General features: G+C 39.8%; 1 protein-coding gene across 1 annotated transcript in view; it reads right to left on the bottom strand.

Annotated features, from left to right (window-relative positions):
- Positions 1 to 17,195, bottom strand: part of Sei (potassium voltage-gated channel seizure) — a 120,969-nt gene that overhangs the window by 76,387 nt on the left and 27,387 nt on the right. Inside the window, exons 3-4 of the mRNA XM_076385608.1 lie at positions 8,240 to 8,398; positions 1,762 to 1,912 (exon numbers count right to left, since the gene is read on the bottom strand). Of these exons, the coding sequence (XP_076241723.1) occupies positions 1,762 to 1,912; positions 8,240 to 8,398 (310 nt within the window). The remainder of the gene's footprint in view (positions 1 to 1,761; positions 1,913 to 8,239; positions 8,399 to 17,195) is intronic.

Raw genomic sequence — 17,195 nt, 5'->3', positions numbered from 1 at the left:
GCGTGACACACTCATGCGAGAGATATCGCACGGTTGCTTATCGGTGGAGGTTGTTTACGAAACCCTTAATCAATTCGTCGGTACCAAACGGAGTTACTGTTTATCTAGGGCGACTGCCAATATTTGATTCCGCGTCTGGTTTCGATCGTACAGGGTGGGTCCTCATGTTTTTCCTACGTTGCCAGACAGAAATCTGTACTATGAGAATTTTCTGTTTTCCTGGACTCCGGCTGTTCGATCCAACAGAAATTGTTATTTTTAAGCAAACGTGCGCACTCCAATTTCACAGGAATCGTCATGAGATTTCCTGGTTCCCCCGTTTCATAATACCATTGAATCTCAGCGTACTATATGTCCTCTACCTTGCCTCACACTTTTATAATTACGTACATCGAACATAAAAAATAAACAGAAAAATTTATACCCCAAAGTCCCATTCGAAAATAAAATCCTCAATTTACTTACTTTTCGAAATAGAACTTCACAGACAAAACTTGACTCTCATACTTCACATACACGAGCACATGACCCTCAGTTTACGTAACGTGATAAAGAATTAACATTTCTCCACTCCGACCCACTTTCCAAAAAAGCGAAGAACATGGCTAAAAAAACTCACTCCACGAATCAAAACGTCCCTTTGGTTTTCAATTCAGTCTTGACTTAGTACCATAAGAAAATCCTACAGAAATATTGCACAGTCCTCTGCTCCAAGGAAGCCTACGATCGATAACACAAAGGTCCATTGAAAATTATCGCCGCGAGGGAAATTCTCGGTGTCGGCGAATTTCAATTCAGCGCGAACGATACATCGAGCGATCGGTAGTTCCAAGGTGGGGGTGGATTCTTGGCTAGCATGGCCGGAAATCGATCACAACCGCGGTAGAGGACGGGGTTAACGAGGTATCGAAATGGCCATTTGGAGCGCGGGTCCGTCGAATTGCCAACAACGTTGTCGAGATTCTATGAACGCGCGCCCGAGGAACAATGCGCTGTATCATTAACGAGCCGAGTGTACTTAGTTAGGTCAGCTTCGTCAGTTTCTTAATTGGCTTCTGTGCAACACCGCAGTACGACCAATTCACCCGCGGCCGTGGCTGGGAACGCGAGAAACCTGCGAATCGTGTAACTTGACCACGAACCGGAGGCCAATTACATTGAAAATACTAGGCGAGCTTATTAGCGATGATGATCGACGTCGTTCTGACATTTGTTACTGTGTGGTCGAAATATTGTATGCTACGTGACGTATTATACTATCACTTCTATAGAATTTCGCTTCGTAAATGATCGTGGGGAGAAAGTGGGTCGAACTAGAAGTGAAGAAGCGGATTTCAACTTGGAGGCTGTATGGTTATGGAGGATTTCTTTAAGGTGGGTGTAGACCTTTTGGTATCTGTGGTATTTGACTTCCCTTTGCTTGTGTAGAAAATTAAATACTTTTATTGAAAGTATAAATTTTAAATATTTAAAATGGCCTAAAATTTGTTATCCCAAAACTAACAATTTCAAAGTAGAAACTGCCAGTTACAAGATAAGTATTACAAAATAAATGAGTCTCAGGTCTAATAAGCTGACTTTCGATTCAAAATTCGTACACCTCAATCTCAGTATCAAGGGGTTAATAATTTCTTTCATTTTTCCAAAGAAAGAAATGGGTTTCTAGTATTAGTGCCTACTTATCAATTTTCACGTACACGTCTCGTAGCGGTTCGATAGACGAAGTATCAAAGTATGTTTAAATTAAGTTCCAGAACTCACCAGTTCTCAGAAGCGTCCTCGTCGAGGATGGTCCCGTCAGCAAGTCGATGAGGTAAGTTGGTCGTGGTTCTCGGTCGATTCCTGACCCTTGGTGGACCAACGACACCGGTTCTGGATAGGCCAGCACGAAAGGACGCCCTTGCCCTGTCGACTGCTCGAGTCAACGTCATTGAATCTTATTAGTGATTGTTAGTAGAAACTGCTAACTCTACATCGAAGAAAATATATTGCGTAAATACAACGTATCGTCGGGCTATTCATAAAGACTGTATTTCCCCAAAAATCAATTAACAAACCTTTTTTTAATTTTCTTAAAAGATAGCAAAATTGTTGCCTCATCTTTCAGCTAAAGTATTACCAACCTATCAAGAAATTAATTCCATACCTAATTTTACAGGACTAACTAAAATGACAAATTTCCCCAAAAAAGTAATTTCAAGTTTGATCAGTGTCAAATAAAATAAACGTACTATTCTTAAACACAAAAAATTGTATCATCATTTTAACTGCTTTAGTAATTCCAGAGCCAAGTATTTAATTAAAAATACATGCTTGCTATTAAATTAGATTTTAACCTGTACAAAGCTAGAGCAGGTACCTAGATCCCTAAATTATTTAGATAATTGGTATTCGTATAAGCTATATCCAAAAGTTTCATCATTGTCCTAAGCACCGACACGTACGTGTTACTTCACGCAATATATTTTTCTCAGTGAACGGGGGATCCGATTGAGTTACGCGTAAACGAAGTTAGTCAAGGTAGGATTAAACAAACTTTAGTCGGAGCAGAGGAAAATGGGATCATGAATCGCGTGGCGGAAAAGTAGCTGCGAGCGCAGAGAACACAATTTCCTTCGGCCATGCCCGTACTGCAGTGAATGTTAATAAAACTTTGCAAATGTTTCTTTCGAGTTGACGTAAGGAAAATATCGTAATCCTGCGAGAAAACTTTCATAAGTGAACTATTTTCAATATTCATTTAACACACTGTTAACGTATGATATGAATCAACATCTTCCGTTTTTGAAATGTTGATAAAGTGTGAGAACCAAGGCTATGCATGTTCAACATATTGTCAGCAATGTGTTAATTGCGTGGAATATTTTCTTAAGTTATCTATGTATGTAATATATAGATACATCATTGTTTTAAATTTCAAACAAATTTTTGAATAAATTCTAGTTAACGTATGATTTGGAAGGTTGAAATTATATAATTTTGCATATAAACTTTTGTTTGCCATCTCTGAGATTTTTATATTTTCGACTCATAAAAGTTTTCTCGTAGAGCTGCAATATCTATTAGATATTCCTGACGATTGTTAAAAAAAGAAACGAAAGTATTGATTTTCATTCACAGGCTACAGAGAAAGAGCGACCATGCAGTGAAACGTTAGATTTATCGTTACACGCGCGATCGGATCGTTGGCACGCGAATTCTACGATCTCCTATGATCGTCATAAAGTTCTTTGATTTTGCGCCAAACGCGAGTCGTTGAACTTCGGGCGCAAAAATACAGTGCCTGTTCCTGATTCTGGGGTCTGATCCAGAAAACGCTAGCAAGATTGATAAAAGCAGAACTAGCAATGTGGTAGCATTTTTGGGAACTCAAGAGTTTTGAAAGAACTAGACATTCTGCTAAGTTTCGGTGATGCAAGAGTATTCAGATTGCGAATAAAATTAAAACATTACAAACTGTTTCAAAAGTATCCAATGAATCTTATAAGAAAACAAGTAACTATAAGATAAGTTACAAACAATTCTATGTTAAAATTAGAATCGCTATGTATATCCTCGAAGAACTTTTAAGGAATGTAACAATTAAATTTTTTCAAAGTTTTTAAAGATTCATTTTTATACTCAACTTTCCACGTTGAAGTCGAAATCATCTCCGAAGAATTTCTAAATTTAACTCTCAACTATTGACATGGAGTCTGGCAGACTCTGCACGATCTAATTATGAACATTTTTATAATAAAACTTGGAAATTATATCAGACCACGTTTCTATATGACAATTAATATCATATTGATTATATGAATATTTAATAGCCATATGTTTTAATTAAAGTCTCTGTATTCGAAAATTAGCTGTCTATAGCTGAGGGTCACAGAAAAGAGGTTTCGAAAGTAATGTGATTAAATAAGCGAAAAATTACAAGCATGTAAGTGGATCATGAAGCGACACTTTCGTACCCATTATAATAATCGATTTCGTTTCGAACGCGTAACTATCAGCTGATTCGACCGCAGGGGCAGAGGGTGGATTATCGCAGGTGTGGAGTGTCTATAGCTTCCTATACCAGGGGTATAGCATTTATTACCAGGTCAGGGTTAACCGTTAGGCGCGCCACACACGTCCAGCGACTGTTCTGCGGCGTCACTCTAAAAATAGTTTCGCGAACACTCCAGATATAAAACGTGACTACGCGTCTCTTCCTTCTTGACGTGTGCTGCGTGTACACGCGCCTGAATTTCAAATCATCCTCGACAAATTGTCGGAGACTCATGGATATTGAATATTACTGTGATTTCTTATAAATTTAATAAAAAACTTGGATTTAAAGCTCGTTTGGAAAGTTAGGTCAGCTTTTGCTGTGTATGTCTCTATGTGCACGAGCTTCACTATCGTTCACCATTTATTATTTTATTACACTGTTACTGCATTGTGTTGTGTGAAGAGATAGCATTAGGAGTAATGGAAGCGTGATTCAAAATAAAAAGTGTGGAAGCAAGGAGATCGCCTGACAGAAGGGGTTGAGAAAGTATGAACAGTGATAAAATGTTACAGTTTTTGAAGACGACCTGAGAGTAGTAGATATAATTTTGAAGATTATTTCAAATTAGTAATACTATTTTGTAATTGTTACGTATTTTGCAATTGAGTAATCTGTGAACTACTCCACTTCGCCACTTTACAAACTCTTATGCACCCTTGACCCTCCTGATCGCTTGACGTTAAAAATTCAAAGAAACTTCGCCTATAATTACCTAGCATTTAATTTTCTTCCAGTGACCATACACTGAATGCAGACTACGAATTGGCGATAACAGAAGTTTCCACAGAAATAGACCCCTGCCCAACCTTCCCACAGAACCCAAACGTTTAACAGTACTCGACCTCGTGGGAGGATCGAAAGAACAAGAAAGAGACGGAAGCTCAAATCGCACTTAGAAAGAGACTTCCCAACTGCCAAACTTCTCTCTTTCTCCCAAATTTAATATTTCCCATTCTCCGCCCATTCAATTCCACTCGTTCAAACGCCCAACACTCGAGCATTCAAATTCGTCGAACTGCCTCGAACCAGCAGAGGAAATCGAAGGGAAGCCACCGAATTAATTACGATCCAGACTTCAGAAGCGCCTCTCGATAGAGAGCTAGCAACTTTTCTCATAAGATACCTCGGCAATCTGTCGTGAAGGGTAACACTGAACGTTCGAACGCTTTACCTTCCTCGGGTGGGACATGTTTGGACGATCGAAGAGGCGCTGGCCAGCGGAACAAGACACGCGGAAGGACGTGCAAACGAGTAAGCTCGCGAGTGGCGCAGGGTATCGTTGCACTGCTCATTATGCGGACAAATCTGACCCCGATCTCTCCGATTCTAATAATCTTCGTCACAATGGAGAGGTACACGTGTGTTACATGGCCCAGTTGCCAGGGGGCTGGCCCTGAATGTCGGCGACGCTGTCTTATACCGATCGGTGCAGCAGAAAATAATGATTCTCTGGCTTAAAAGCCGCAGGAAACTATATGCGAGCACGACACGAAACGTCTTGAGGTATACATCGTATTAGGGGCGTCGGAGGTGCGTTTCGTCGTGGGTCAGGTGATCTATGGACTCATCTTATGGAACTTCGTGTCGCGTGAGGGGAACCACGCGTCGTGGGAAGTCGATCGCTCGGGTAAAGTAATGAGGAGAGTTTTTTTTTGCGTGTAACGATCACTTTTTACTCATTCGCTGCTAGGGGCGTGTAAATACGTTTAATAATTGGCACACTGGGGCAGTATATATAAACACGTCTATTGAATTGGGCAGGGAGAGGTTTATGGGCGTGTTTACGATATCAGTATTTTTATTTGTTGGAAGCATAAAAGGAGGAACTTGTGAACTACTTTTTTCGGTTTTCAAAAGACTGTAATCGGCTGGTTTTAATACTAATACTACTTCTACGTATGTAAATAAGAAATCCTAATAGTATTCCTCAAAAAATTGACTTCCAAGAGTAGATTATATGACGATGACGTAATGAGTTCTACAAGCTGAGAAAGACCAATTAAGAAATGTGTTATACTTGAGGATCTCTTCTCGTCAGTAGACCAGAGATGTCAGTAAAATGACATTGTTTACTACTGATATGTGAGCTCACTAATCATCACTAATTTTATTGATTCTAAACGCATGAAATAAGTCTCTTTCGCGTGATACAAATTTGCATTGGACGATAGATGTGTCTTATGTCTTTATAAGATTTCGAGTTGGTACATGTCTGAAGGAATTCATTCGATGACTTTTAGAAAACGAAACGAATCAATTCCACAATAAAATGTTACTCCACGTGTGGACTGTTACCCGAGGTGAACTACACGGAGACACAAGACAGAAGTGTTAGAAGGAACGTGTTGTTTGAAAAGTTTCGGCAAGGACGGGCAAGAGCAGTCGCAATCTTCTTGGAAAATGAATGACTCTCGACGCTGAGTTTCAGGGTTGATAGAAGGTTTTCGACAAGTACAACAGTGAATTAAGGAAATATTGGAATTCATAAAAGGAGATACAAATTTTGTCAATTGTTTCAGCCTCTTATAAACAAGATCAAGTAAATATTCTTCTAGATCAGTGAAAATGTTAAAGAGACATGGTGCTTTATCACAAAGTCAGAATCATAAAATGCAAACCCTAAGCTCAAAAAAAAAAATACTTAATTGATGTTTCTGAAAATAATTAATTATATTCAGTCCTCTTAATTAAGTACCTTAAATCTCCCACGCAAAGCCATTAATAACCTTAGTATTTCCAGGAAACACTTTTTGCCAAGAATATGATACGTGACTAAGCTCATGGGATGCTGGAAAGCCCTTTATCGCCGAGGTTAATTATTTTAATTAGTTTCGACTCCTTTTATCGAGCAAAGAGTGCTTCCGTGGTTGCACTCGAAGCACACTTTTCCACGGCGAGATTGGCGGAGGAGGGTGCTTGTACTTCCCACAACAGGGTTAATGAAAAATTTATCCCCCTGGGACGAAGTTGCAGGCTGGAATTAAGCGGTTGCCAGAGGAGAATTACTGTAAATTCTGTATCGAGCTGGAGCAGGGAGGCTCCTGGTTTCGCGAGCACCCGAATTCTGTGTCCCGGTCACAGAAAATTAAATCCCACGGCGGATTCGTTTAGTATTCTCTCGACAGTACACGCGATCGATCCGCGTGGTTCGTTTAACGCCACGATCGAGCGAACTTGTTTTAAGTGAAAATTAGATTCTTCGTCGTTGGCGGGAGAATAGGCAAGGCGGAGGCGCGAAATTTATTCGATGAGATTTCATTAAGGCGGCAGAGGGAAGAAAGCGTATTGCATTTCTCTCGGATTGAAAAGCGACTCGGTGGTAATTTTTCCAAGCACCTTTCGGTCTGCGGCGAGGAAGGTCACACGGTGCGCTTCAAGCACGCTCCTACAGACACACCCAGTGTTAACACTTAACTACGTGACCTAGTGTCCTCGACGACACGGTTGCACAACGAAAGCAAAGGGACGAGAAAGAGAACGAGATGTCCGCGGAAATAAATAGGACAAATAGAACCGACGGAGCGACGAGGTGTTCTTTTAGTGCCTAAATCAGGGAACTTCTATCGCGACACTGATGAAACGGAATTTTTCTCAACTACTTCACGATATCATAACTATGATTTTTTTTACATCAATTTTTATACGAATTTCTATGTATCTTTTCAGTAATGACCATTGAAATTGAACTATCTTACGAATAGAATTTTTTATTTGTATAATTTAGATATATTTAGGTATCACATTTATAATCTCTTTTAGATTCAACAAATACTATTTTTAGCGAGTGTTGCATTTTATTGGTCACTGCTGTATACGAAGGTTGAAATCTTTGATTACATATGAACGGAGATTGTAAACACATAAGGGAAGAGTGAGCAAGGTGGGGCCGATGTGTAATGTATGTATATGCACTGACATAAATTTTCTAAGCTGTGTATACGGCAGGCATTGCATAACAAATATTTGCACTTAATCAAGAAAGTAATGATTAACTGAAAATTCTAGTTACACTTGATTTGATCCTAAAGTAAATGTATCTGAGGTTTCTATTACGAAATATTTTACAAGAACATACAGCACACGACAATGTAAACGGGGACATTTTTGGAAGGGATGTCGTAAAAGTTTCTGAGGATAAGAGCGAGTCGTATCAGGAAACGAAAAAGAAGAAAGGAGATTGAGAAAAAAATTGGAACTTACAGCGTGTGACGAGCCTGTTGTTGGTTTGACTTGGGGGTGGAATTGCAGGCTGTGGGGGTGGTTGAGAGCTTAGGTCCTCGAAGTTTATGATTTGTAAGCAAATATCGTCCACCTCGCTCCTTATTAACGCTATCACTTCGCTGCATAAGAACTTGGTGCCTGTAACAGAAAAAACAGTGAAACCAAATGTAATATGTGTCTGACACAGGGACTTATTCTACTGTGAGTACGTGTTAACCAGTTGAGGTAATATAGTTGGTGTTGATCAACATTATTCAAATAAATTCGATATTCTGTTACGAAGTTATTTAAAGCCAATGTTCGATTTCAGATTCAATTGACTGGAACAGTGCAAAGGGGTTAAATAGCTGTCGTTAAAAGACAGCAGAAACATCCAAACTACCACATTTAACCCCATAAACACAGGATCTCCTGACCTCGAGTGCAGTCGAACATCAATGTGATTTGTTTCCTTAAATGCCAATAAAACGAAGTTCCCAAATGGCCTTCCCATATTTTTCAATAACATTCAATTTGTATAGGATTACCACTATTACCATTACTACGAAGTAAGAATGATCCAACCCACATATCAAACGAAGAAATTTCACAGACCTGCTTTTCTATTGATCTCGAAATCGACAGGCTGCAGAACTACATATATCTGCCGGGATAAATATTCGAGATGGACATTTAGTGGATGTCTATTAAACGCGTGCTCGTTAAACATGCTGCCCGGCATGTTTGAAGCTAGTGCGGTAGGCGAATAAAAAACCGACAATAAAACCACCGAACTTCCTATAAAACGTATCTGGATTCGATCCAAATATTTGGCTTGTTCGCTGTTAACGATAATGCTGCTGTAAAACTCAAGATTGTTGCAGGGTCCGTAGAATTGCTAAGTGGTGTGACGCGATTACGCCACTTTCGTCGATCATCGGTTATCGCAACTAATATCCCGTTACATAATAGGAAAATAGTATTTTCTAGTATCTAGAAAATTATTATTTCGTGACTTCTAATCGAAATATTTATTGTCGTCTTGCTTTGAAACGAGAAACTGATATTCTTCTGTTTTATCTTGCAATACTCTTGTAAGAACTATACCTTGAGTTATACTACTACTTTCAAATATAGGCTTGCTAGATTTAACGAAGGTCCTCCTGTATACAAAAGTGATTATATTTGTCTTGAGATATTCCTTACGGAATAATCACTGATTTTTGTTATTCAGTATCCATTTTTTTTATTTAAAATGGCCAGAATATTGTTATGAAAAGAGACACGGTTTATTTGGTTTAATTGTGAAAGGAATTCGTTTCAAGTAGAAACTGTTTATATTCGAGCAGTGAAAGTGCTTCAGGAATCTGGAGCACAATAAATTTGTAATGGTTGTGAATTGTAAAGCATTATAACAATAGTTAAAAAAAAGTGAGTAAAACTTTTTGCATTGTACTTACAGGAATTTTAATACAGGCTTCAAAATGAATGATAAAACACTTTGTAACTTGGTTTCTCAATCCTAGAAAGACTAACGAGAAGCTCGTCAAATGTGTAATCATTTTCCTTCCAAATTCTTAATTCGTAATTTACTGGTAAACGATTATAAATGCACTACACTGATATTTATTGATATGTACGTATTAGAAGCTTAGATATGTATATTTAATAATGCTTCGACGAAACAACACGTTAGTCTCTCTAGCCTTAAGAACGTAGGAGAAGTCAAGTCACTCCTTCGATGTTCTTCACAATACTGAACAGAAGTGTCCTTTCGTACATTCATCGACCCCTACCCAAACGTCTTACCCGAGCAAAAAATTTTGAAGCCACAACAAACGCGAGCTACTTAACTAGCGTCCTCCGTCGACCTAATTTAGATACCTGTTCCAAATACAATAGATGCTTCGCTACTGAGCAAGAAACAGAAGTAGCCCCGCTACCTCTCACTGAGTGAAAACAATAAAATACACTCTCCTCATCAATACTTCAAACAGTCTCTATATAAAGCTACTTTTTCACGTAAGTTCTCTATAAACTGATAAATATTTAAACACTCCTTCTTTTTCAGAAGCTTTTCAACATATACATACTTATATCAATACTAATACACGCTAATGCCTTCGTTAATGATAATTCATTCAAGGAGATTTCCATTAAAATAATCACATGAATGTTTCAAGGTACGTTTTCACGTGACAGTAAGAGTCCCTGACATTTGTTGCCATGACACTGTGCAACAATATAATGTCATCAAGTTTCGCTGTCATATCTAGTTTTCACGAACAGCAAAAGTCATGGTATTTACCCTCATGGACAGTGAAATTATACGTATCGATAATTCCCTCTAATTTTGACCGCAAGAATGAATAACACAACGCGGAGGTGTCGCAGAAAACCTCTTCGCGGCGTTTGCGGCCAGCGTCAAGGTCACGGAAGCCCGTAACCACGGGAACACGATTAACTACGACGACGGCGACGGTGGCGATGACGAGGGCGAGGCTGCTTTCGCCGCGGTTACACGAACGCAACTAATTAGCCAGCGTGTTTACGAGTCAAGGTACGTTGGAATCGGTCCAAAAGGGCTCGACGAAAGAAAAGTGTGTCCCGCTCAAGAGAGCACGGACGACAGGTAGGCAGCAGCCTTCGGGTCCCAGATTCGAGCGGGACTGTTTGCGCAAGCTGCGCCAATGGGAAACACCCTGGCATGCTAGCGCGTGATCGGTCAGCTAAACGTGCCAAGAGTGCTGTCCGTCATCTGGATCCTTGATGCTGAGCGTCATCGACGTGCCGCGTCAGCGACGATGACTTTCGTATTGGATTCGAGAATCGTGCGATTAACCGATCTGTCGGGGAAAATTGGAGTTTCTGGGAGTAGAGGGACGTTGGTTTGGTTATTTTGTGGGATTTGGAAGAGGGTGTTTCCTAGGGAAGATGGAGGATTGAAGTGCTTCTTCCCTGAGAACTGAAAAATTGTCGCTGCGCAGTACGCATCGAGCGATCATTATGTAATCCCCTCGCAACCCAGAGTCTGAAACTCTATAGCGACCAGTGGTACAGGGTGTGTCGTTTTAAATCGATTCATGCATAGCTGAAACTATCATATTAGCAAGGTGAAGGTATGTTTAATGTGGTAAGTGGATCACTTTCGTGAGCAAAGGTGCGATCGGTGTATACACGAATGTGTGTTGAACAATTGTTGGACTCGTTTTGTTTATGCTGGTAAGTGATTCACAGACGATATAGTATTCTAGTGGGATCATTTCCCTATGAGTGACTGAATAATTATTTTGGGTCAAGTGAAGGAGCATTGTTGTAGTAACTTGAGAACTCAAATAATGCTAGATATAGACCTAAATTATGAATTTCGTATGAGTAATTAATTTTTTCAGATTTTAGTAAGTTCATATTAAGATAGAGATCGTATATTAGATGTCTAACTCGCTTGCGAAGTTATTGTTGTTTCCTGTATTAGTGTTTTTTATTCGTATCTGTATAGAAAGAGCTGGGAACAGTATTTCAGTGCTGATAACTTCAGCTCGATTCATTAATCAAAGTTTCCATTAGAATCTCCCCATCGTATCCAGCTTCTCTGATAAAGAACATAAACAAACCCGACACTTAACATCCTCATTCTTCTTGTTTTCATATATTTCAGCTGTCTTGTTAAGCTTTCACTTCCCACAAATTTTTGTCTTCCCACTTCGTCATCTCCCATGACATTGACATCATTTGCATGAAGACACAGAGGAAGAAATGTAGAGTTCAACAATTCATATATTTCTTTCTACCATTAATTTCACGACACCTTTATGTAATTAAAAGAATAATAAAATTCAATCTCCTTTGCTAATTGCAATTCCATGGAACTTCTAATTTGGTAATTAATGAGCTATTGCTATAGCTACCTTGAGTCTTTAATAAGCATGAGCCTCTTTTCGATCTAAAGCAGTGCTATTCAAGCTTCACTCACAGGTAAAACTAACTTCTACTATTCCGTCCCTTCTATCGTGCTACTGATAAATTAAGGCACACTATGCGTGTATGCTCTACATAAACGAAATATACTCTCTACGAAGGGACGTAACATTGGAAATTGTTCTATCTATGGACAGCACTGTTCTAGAGGCGACTTAATAAATTAATTACCAAGGTTGGCACAAGTTTTTTCCTTTTCTTTTTTTAAGAAAAATCACAACTGACCTCTATATATACGAAAAATTGTTGAACTTTATAACTCAATTTCTAACAACCTACTGTAGCGACTTCCAATAAATTTTATATGAGTATTCTAGACGCAACAAAAGTTTTAATTAGTCTGTTTTTAGACCCCACAAAAACGGATTAAAATGACCAAAAATTAGAATTTTATAGCAGAACTAATTGACTTGTTAATTGATTTATCTTATTAATTAATTGAGTTAACATAAAATCACTTTCCAACATTTCTTGGTCTGTAATTGTCTCATCACTTAAAGCACAGGCAACATAAATTTATCTTTACATTAACATTAGATCCACAACCTCCAAGAAAAATACTTGGTCCTTCAAGTGTTAACGCTCAAGTAACATTAATCCAAGAAATCCCACAACTATCCTTCAACCTCCTACTATAATTACAGTCCTACACAATATGCACTTGGTTACAGCTATACACAAGCCTCAGTTGCTCTGGATGCAAGACATGACTTCCATTTTCAGCTTCGGCATCTAAAAACTCTCCAGCGTGAGTAGATACCAGCAGAAAGGGAGCATCTTATTCCGACGAACTACACGAGTTGCCCAAACGAAGTTGCGAATGCTTGCCTAGACTAATATGTGCAATACGTGTGGTTTCTTCGGCAACGTCACCGACAAGCTATCCTATCGATCCACCGTCAGTCTTCTTTCTCTCTTTCCCGCGGTTCCTCTTTGTCTCAGTGCTGTTACGCACGCGGACGGGTCACGCACAGTTGGCTTGTCAGGTCCGGCTGAAATGCGAGGTATGCGAGGGAGAAACAGCCCGTCATGGAACAGCCCCTCGCCCCCGTTGCGCTTTTCACGTCTCCACGCTTCCGTTCCACTTTTCGTGCGGTCGTCGCCGTTCACTGCCGCGTTAAAGTTTCATGCCGCTGAGAATTCCGCCTACGAAACGAACCCTCCCCCGTCAGGGGTGCTCCTGGTGCTCTTTTGATCCACTAACTGTATTTAATGTCTGCGTTTTCTCTCGCATACCTCGTCGCCTCGATTCATTTTTAACTCTTCCACTCTTCTGGTTACTCCTTTTAATTCGTGATTCTATCTGCTCTACAATTGGTGAGATATAGTTAGTTATTAACGTATAAATTGCCTTCAGAGAAGAGTAATTCTGAAAACGTGAATAGGACATACTTAAGTATATGAATATTTAGAAAAACATCTAGAGACGTCTGCATTATTAAATGACATTAGAACAAACAACGTTTTTAAGTCTGACAAGATAGACTGTATTCAAACCCAAGTAGATGAATAGTTTCCCATTGACGTCAACAGCTGATGTTCCAAAAAGGAGCAAGGGGCGACTTTATGAGGATGACGTTTCAAAAATGCACGCGCGACGAGTTACAAAAGCAGACAGTAAAAAGTCTTTCCTCTTCCAGATGAAAAATAATCTGGGAAAGGGTAGCGAAAGCGGGGCCGAACCGTGAAAAGAATGATATTAGCCAACTCAAGAGTATTAAAAATGATGCACCTTCTTAACGCGTAAACAGGGGAGCGTGTGGATGTTCTTAATGACTATCTCAATTATAATCAGCGAACTGAGCGCATCCGAGAAGAGGGCGGACGTTCTCTTTGTACTGACTTCATTAGAAGACAATTCTGTTGTTTCAAGATCTGTGCCGCTGGAAGAGCAAAAAGAAAGCGAAAATAGGGGTGAATTACATTAATTAAAGCGACTCGAAAGCAACTGAATCTTCTAGTGTCCCTCCATCGGTGATCATCAAAACAATAGAGAAAGATCGAGATAAAGTCGTGCGAAGATACGACAGATACAAACGTCGTTGGTAGCTCTATTTTCAGCCCCCTTGGGTCACAAAGGAAGTCGAATCTGGAAGAATGTCGAGCGAAACAAGCAACCCCCCGAGTGCTCCAGTGGTACTTTAGCTTAATTGAAAGCATCCTTTGCCAACGGGATAGGAAAACGCGAAGGTAGAAACGTTGCCTTGTCACCGTCGACCAGAAGCGTTCGTGCTTCGCGACTTACTTAGATACGTTGCTCTTCGTTAATTCCAGGAGGAAGGATTCCATGAAAGGAGGCACGTGAACAGTTCTGTTGATCATAATTCAAGATGCAGTTTAGAGGGCCGCGAGGCGTCACCGAGGGGGATGCTGAGTACACTTGCTTTACTTCCCTCGAGTAGCCTGGGTCTCGTTAGGTCATCGACGCTGCAGCTTTTAAACCGACCAAGGGGCCAAGAGAAAAACCGCGAACGAAACACGGGAAAGGTAAAGGAAAGACGGGGGTGGAAGGAAGACAGAGCACGAGGCTAGAGAAACGGCGGAGGTGAGCAGGCAAGGGTGAACGCACTCAGGGTCCATTCAGTGCAGCATTCTTGGTGGGAGAGGGTGGACGAGAATCGGAGGGATGTAGAGGGTGCCTCTTTCAACAGGCAGTCTCGAGGATTTCATCCTTGTGGAAAAATCGATAGTGCATCTGTTGGATGAAACAACGTCCGTTTGATGAAACATCATTTCGAATAGGGAAGATTTGGAAGGAATTTCAATTGATATAGAAAATGTTCCCAATCATTCGATATAGTAGTTATGACCACAGAAATATTTCCACTCTTAGAAAACTAATTACTAAGTACATAGTTATTTCAGATCAATCATCAATAATTACAAAACATTTGCATTTTACTTTCCCATCATTCATTTCGATGAAAGGATAGCCAGGAGTATGAAGAGCTTTCGTTGTGAGACGACGTTCACTATCGACAAAAGCTCAATTTAGCTATCGGTTTGGTAACCTAGAATGGAAGTTGGAAAGCCGATGACAACTTTGTGTATGTATGTACGTATGTACGTATGCCGTGGCGCTTTATGACGAATGTAGCGTAACAGTTCCCGAGTGTGTAACAGTTTCGTGATGACTACGCCCTCGACAGAGAGAGAAAGATAGGGGGGCAGAGTCCAATGGTCTGTATCTATTTTGAGACGGCAACGTGCAGACACTAATAAACTCGTGTTGATACTTCTAATGTTCTCACGATAGGATCTACACGTGCAGAATTCTATGGAGCTTTGTAGGCACTGAAGCACGCGCTTGCGTAAAATTCTGCCATGTCGACGAACTTGTAATTCTACCTCTTGGAATCCCACTTTCCGCCCCTATTTTACCTTAAATTCAAAGTATCTTTAAATTATTGTCAAACTCGTGGGAGTTTCATTCAGATTATTTAATTAGCCCTAATTGTTATGCACAGGTGACAGTCTTACTTAAACAATTGCGAATTATATTCATTTATGTCCTAAGAGCTAAATGAATATGAAGTCACTTTTCCTAGAGTGAACGTGATCTTTCACGAAATATTGTGCTATCTTATTTCGTGCTGATAAATATGTAATATTTTTGTCAAGAAGAAAAACTTCCCAGAATATTTCAAAATTTATAATTCATATCTGCTAAGTTAACCTGTTATACAACTATTTTTCTACATTGTATAAACTGGATAAAAAAATTGGAATCTTATTAACTTATCACAGAAATATTTTTGTAACGATTGAATAAGAGAAAGGTTGAAAAGCGATGAAAGGTGCAAAACGTAGATTTGAAGTTGAAAGGAAAGATATCGTACAATGCATAAAACGCGAATGGTTTTTGTCTGGTTTAACAGACAGTAAAACAAATTCGTGCCACGCTGAATCGACAGGAAGGGGAAGAAGCGAACGCATCGATAATACAGGAGCCAGGGCGAAGATAGCCAGACGAATATCTAAAATTGCACGGCCGTACTACCGAGCGAATACTATAAATAAGCATCGTCTTGGGGGTGATCCCCTTCTCCAAAAATATATCGAGTCCACTCTAATTCGTGCGACTAATTTACACACGGCCCTTCCTGATCCAGCCGCTGCGTGCCTGCGTGGTGACCTTGTACACGAGCCACCGAACTGATAGCTGATAAACTTCCCCTCGAATTGCCACACCAGCACTCGTCCCACTCGAAAATACCAAATTGCGAAAGATACGACTTTATGATGAACGATGAAACTAAATGGGGAGTAAAATTTAACTCAAATTCACTTTTCGAATGGTTTTTAATATTCTATCGAAAACCTGAAATTCTATTCTGGCAAAAAGTCTATTTCTAAAAATTCTAAACTGTGCCTCAACACTTCGAACTGAAAATCATTTGAAAGTTTTAGAGACTCAGAAAAGGAACAGTATAATTCCACTTTTATTGACACAGGGAAATTGCAAGATTGATATCTTCCTGTTTACATGTCATTCTACCCATTCAAGCGAATAGAGCTAGTGAATGTTTGATGAAATTGAACGCTCCGAATTTGGAACTGCCAGGAGCCTTTCCAGATCATGTAGACGTAATCGAATTAATCCTTGAAATTGATAAACTGCTATTTGCAATGCCCACAAAAATACGATAGACACTACTAATGAAACTCCTATGTAATGAAGCAAAAATTTGGGATCTCCTAGCAGACCCAACACTTTATTCACTCAACCTGTCCCACTCTCTAAACCCATAACCTAGTCTCAGGAAACCAAGTAAAAATACCATAACACTACTGGTGCCCGAGGTGACAGGAGGTTCCAAACGAAAACAGATTCACAGATAATCGAGAAATGTCGTGCGATCGTCACGTCACGAGGTCTCGGTGGCTAGTTAGACGATTGGTGGATAGCGAGGAGGTCACGATACCGCAGTGGAACGAACAGCCGAGTGGTTAATGGGTTAACGGCTCCCTCCAATTG

Source organism: Calliopsis andreniformis, chromosome 9, assembly GCF_051401765.1.
Source record: "Calliopsis andreniformis isolate RMS-2024a chromosome 9, iyCalAndr_principal, whole genome shotgun sequence".
Taxonomy (NCBI): domain Eukaryota; kingdom Metazoa; phylum Arthropoda; class Insecta; order Hymenoptera; family Andrenidae; genus Calliopsis; species Calliopsis andreniformis.
This window is presented reverse-complemented; position numbering and strand designations above follow the sequence as displayed.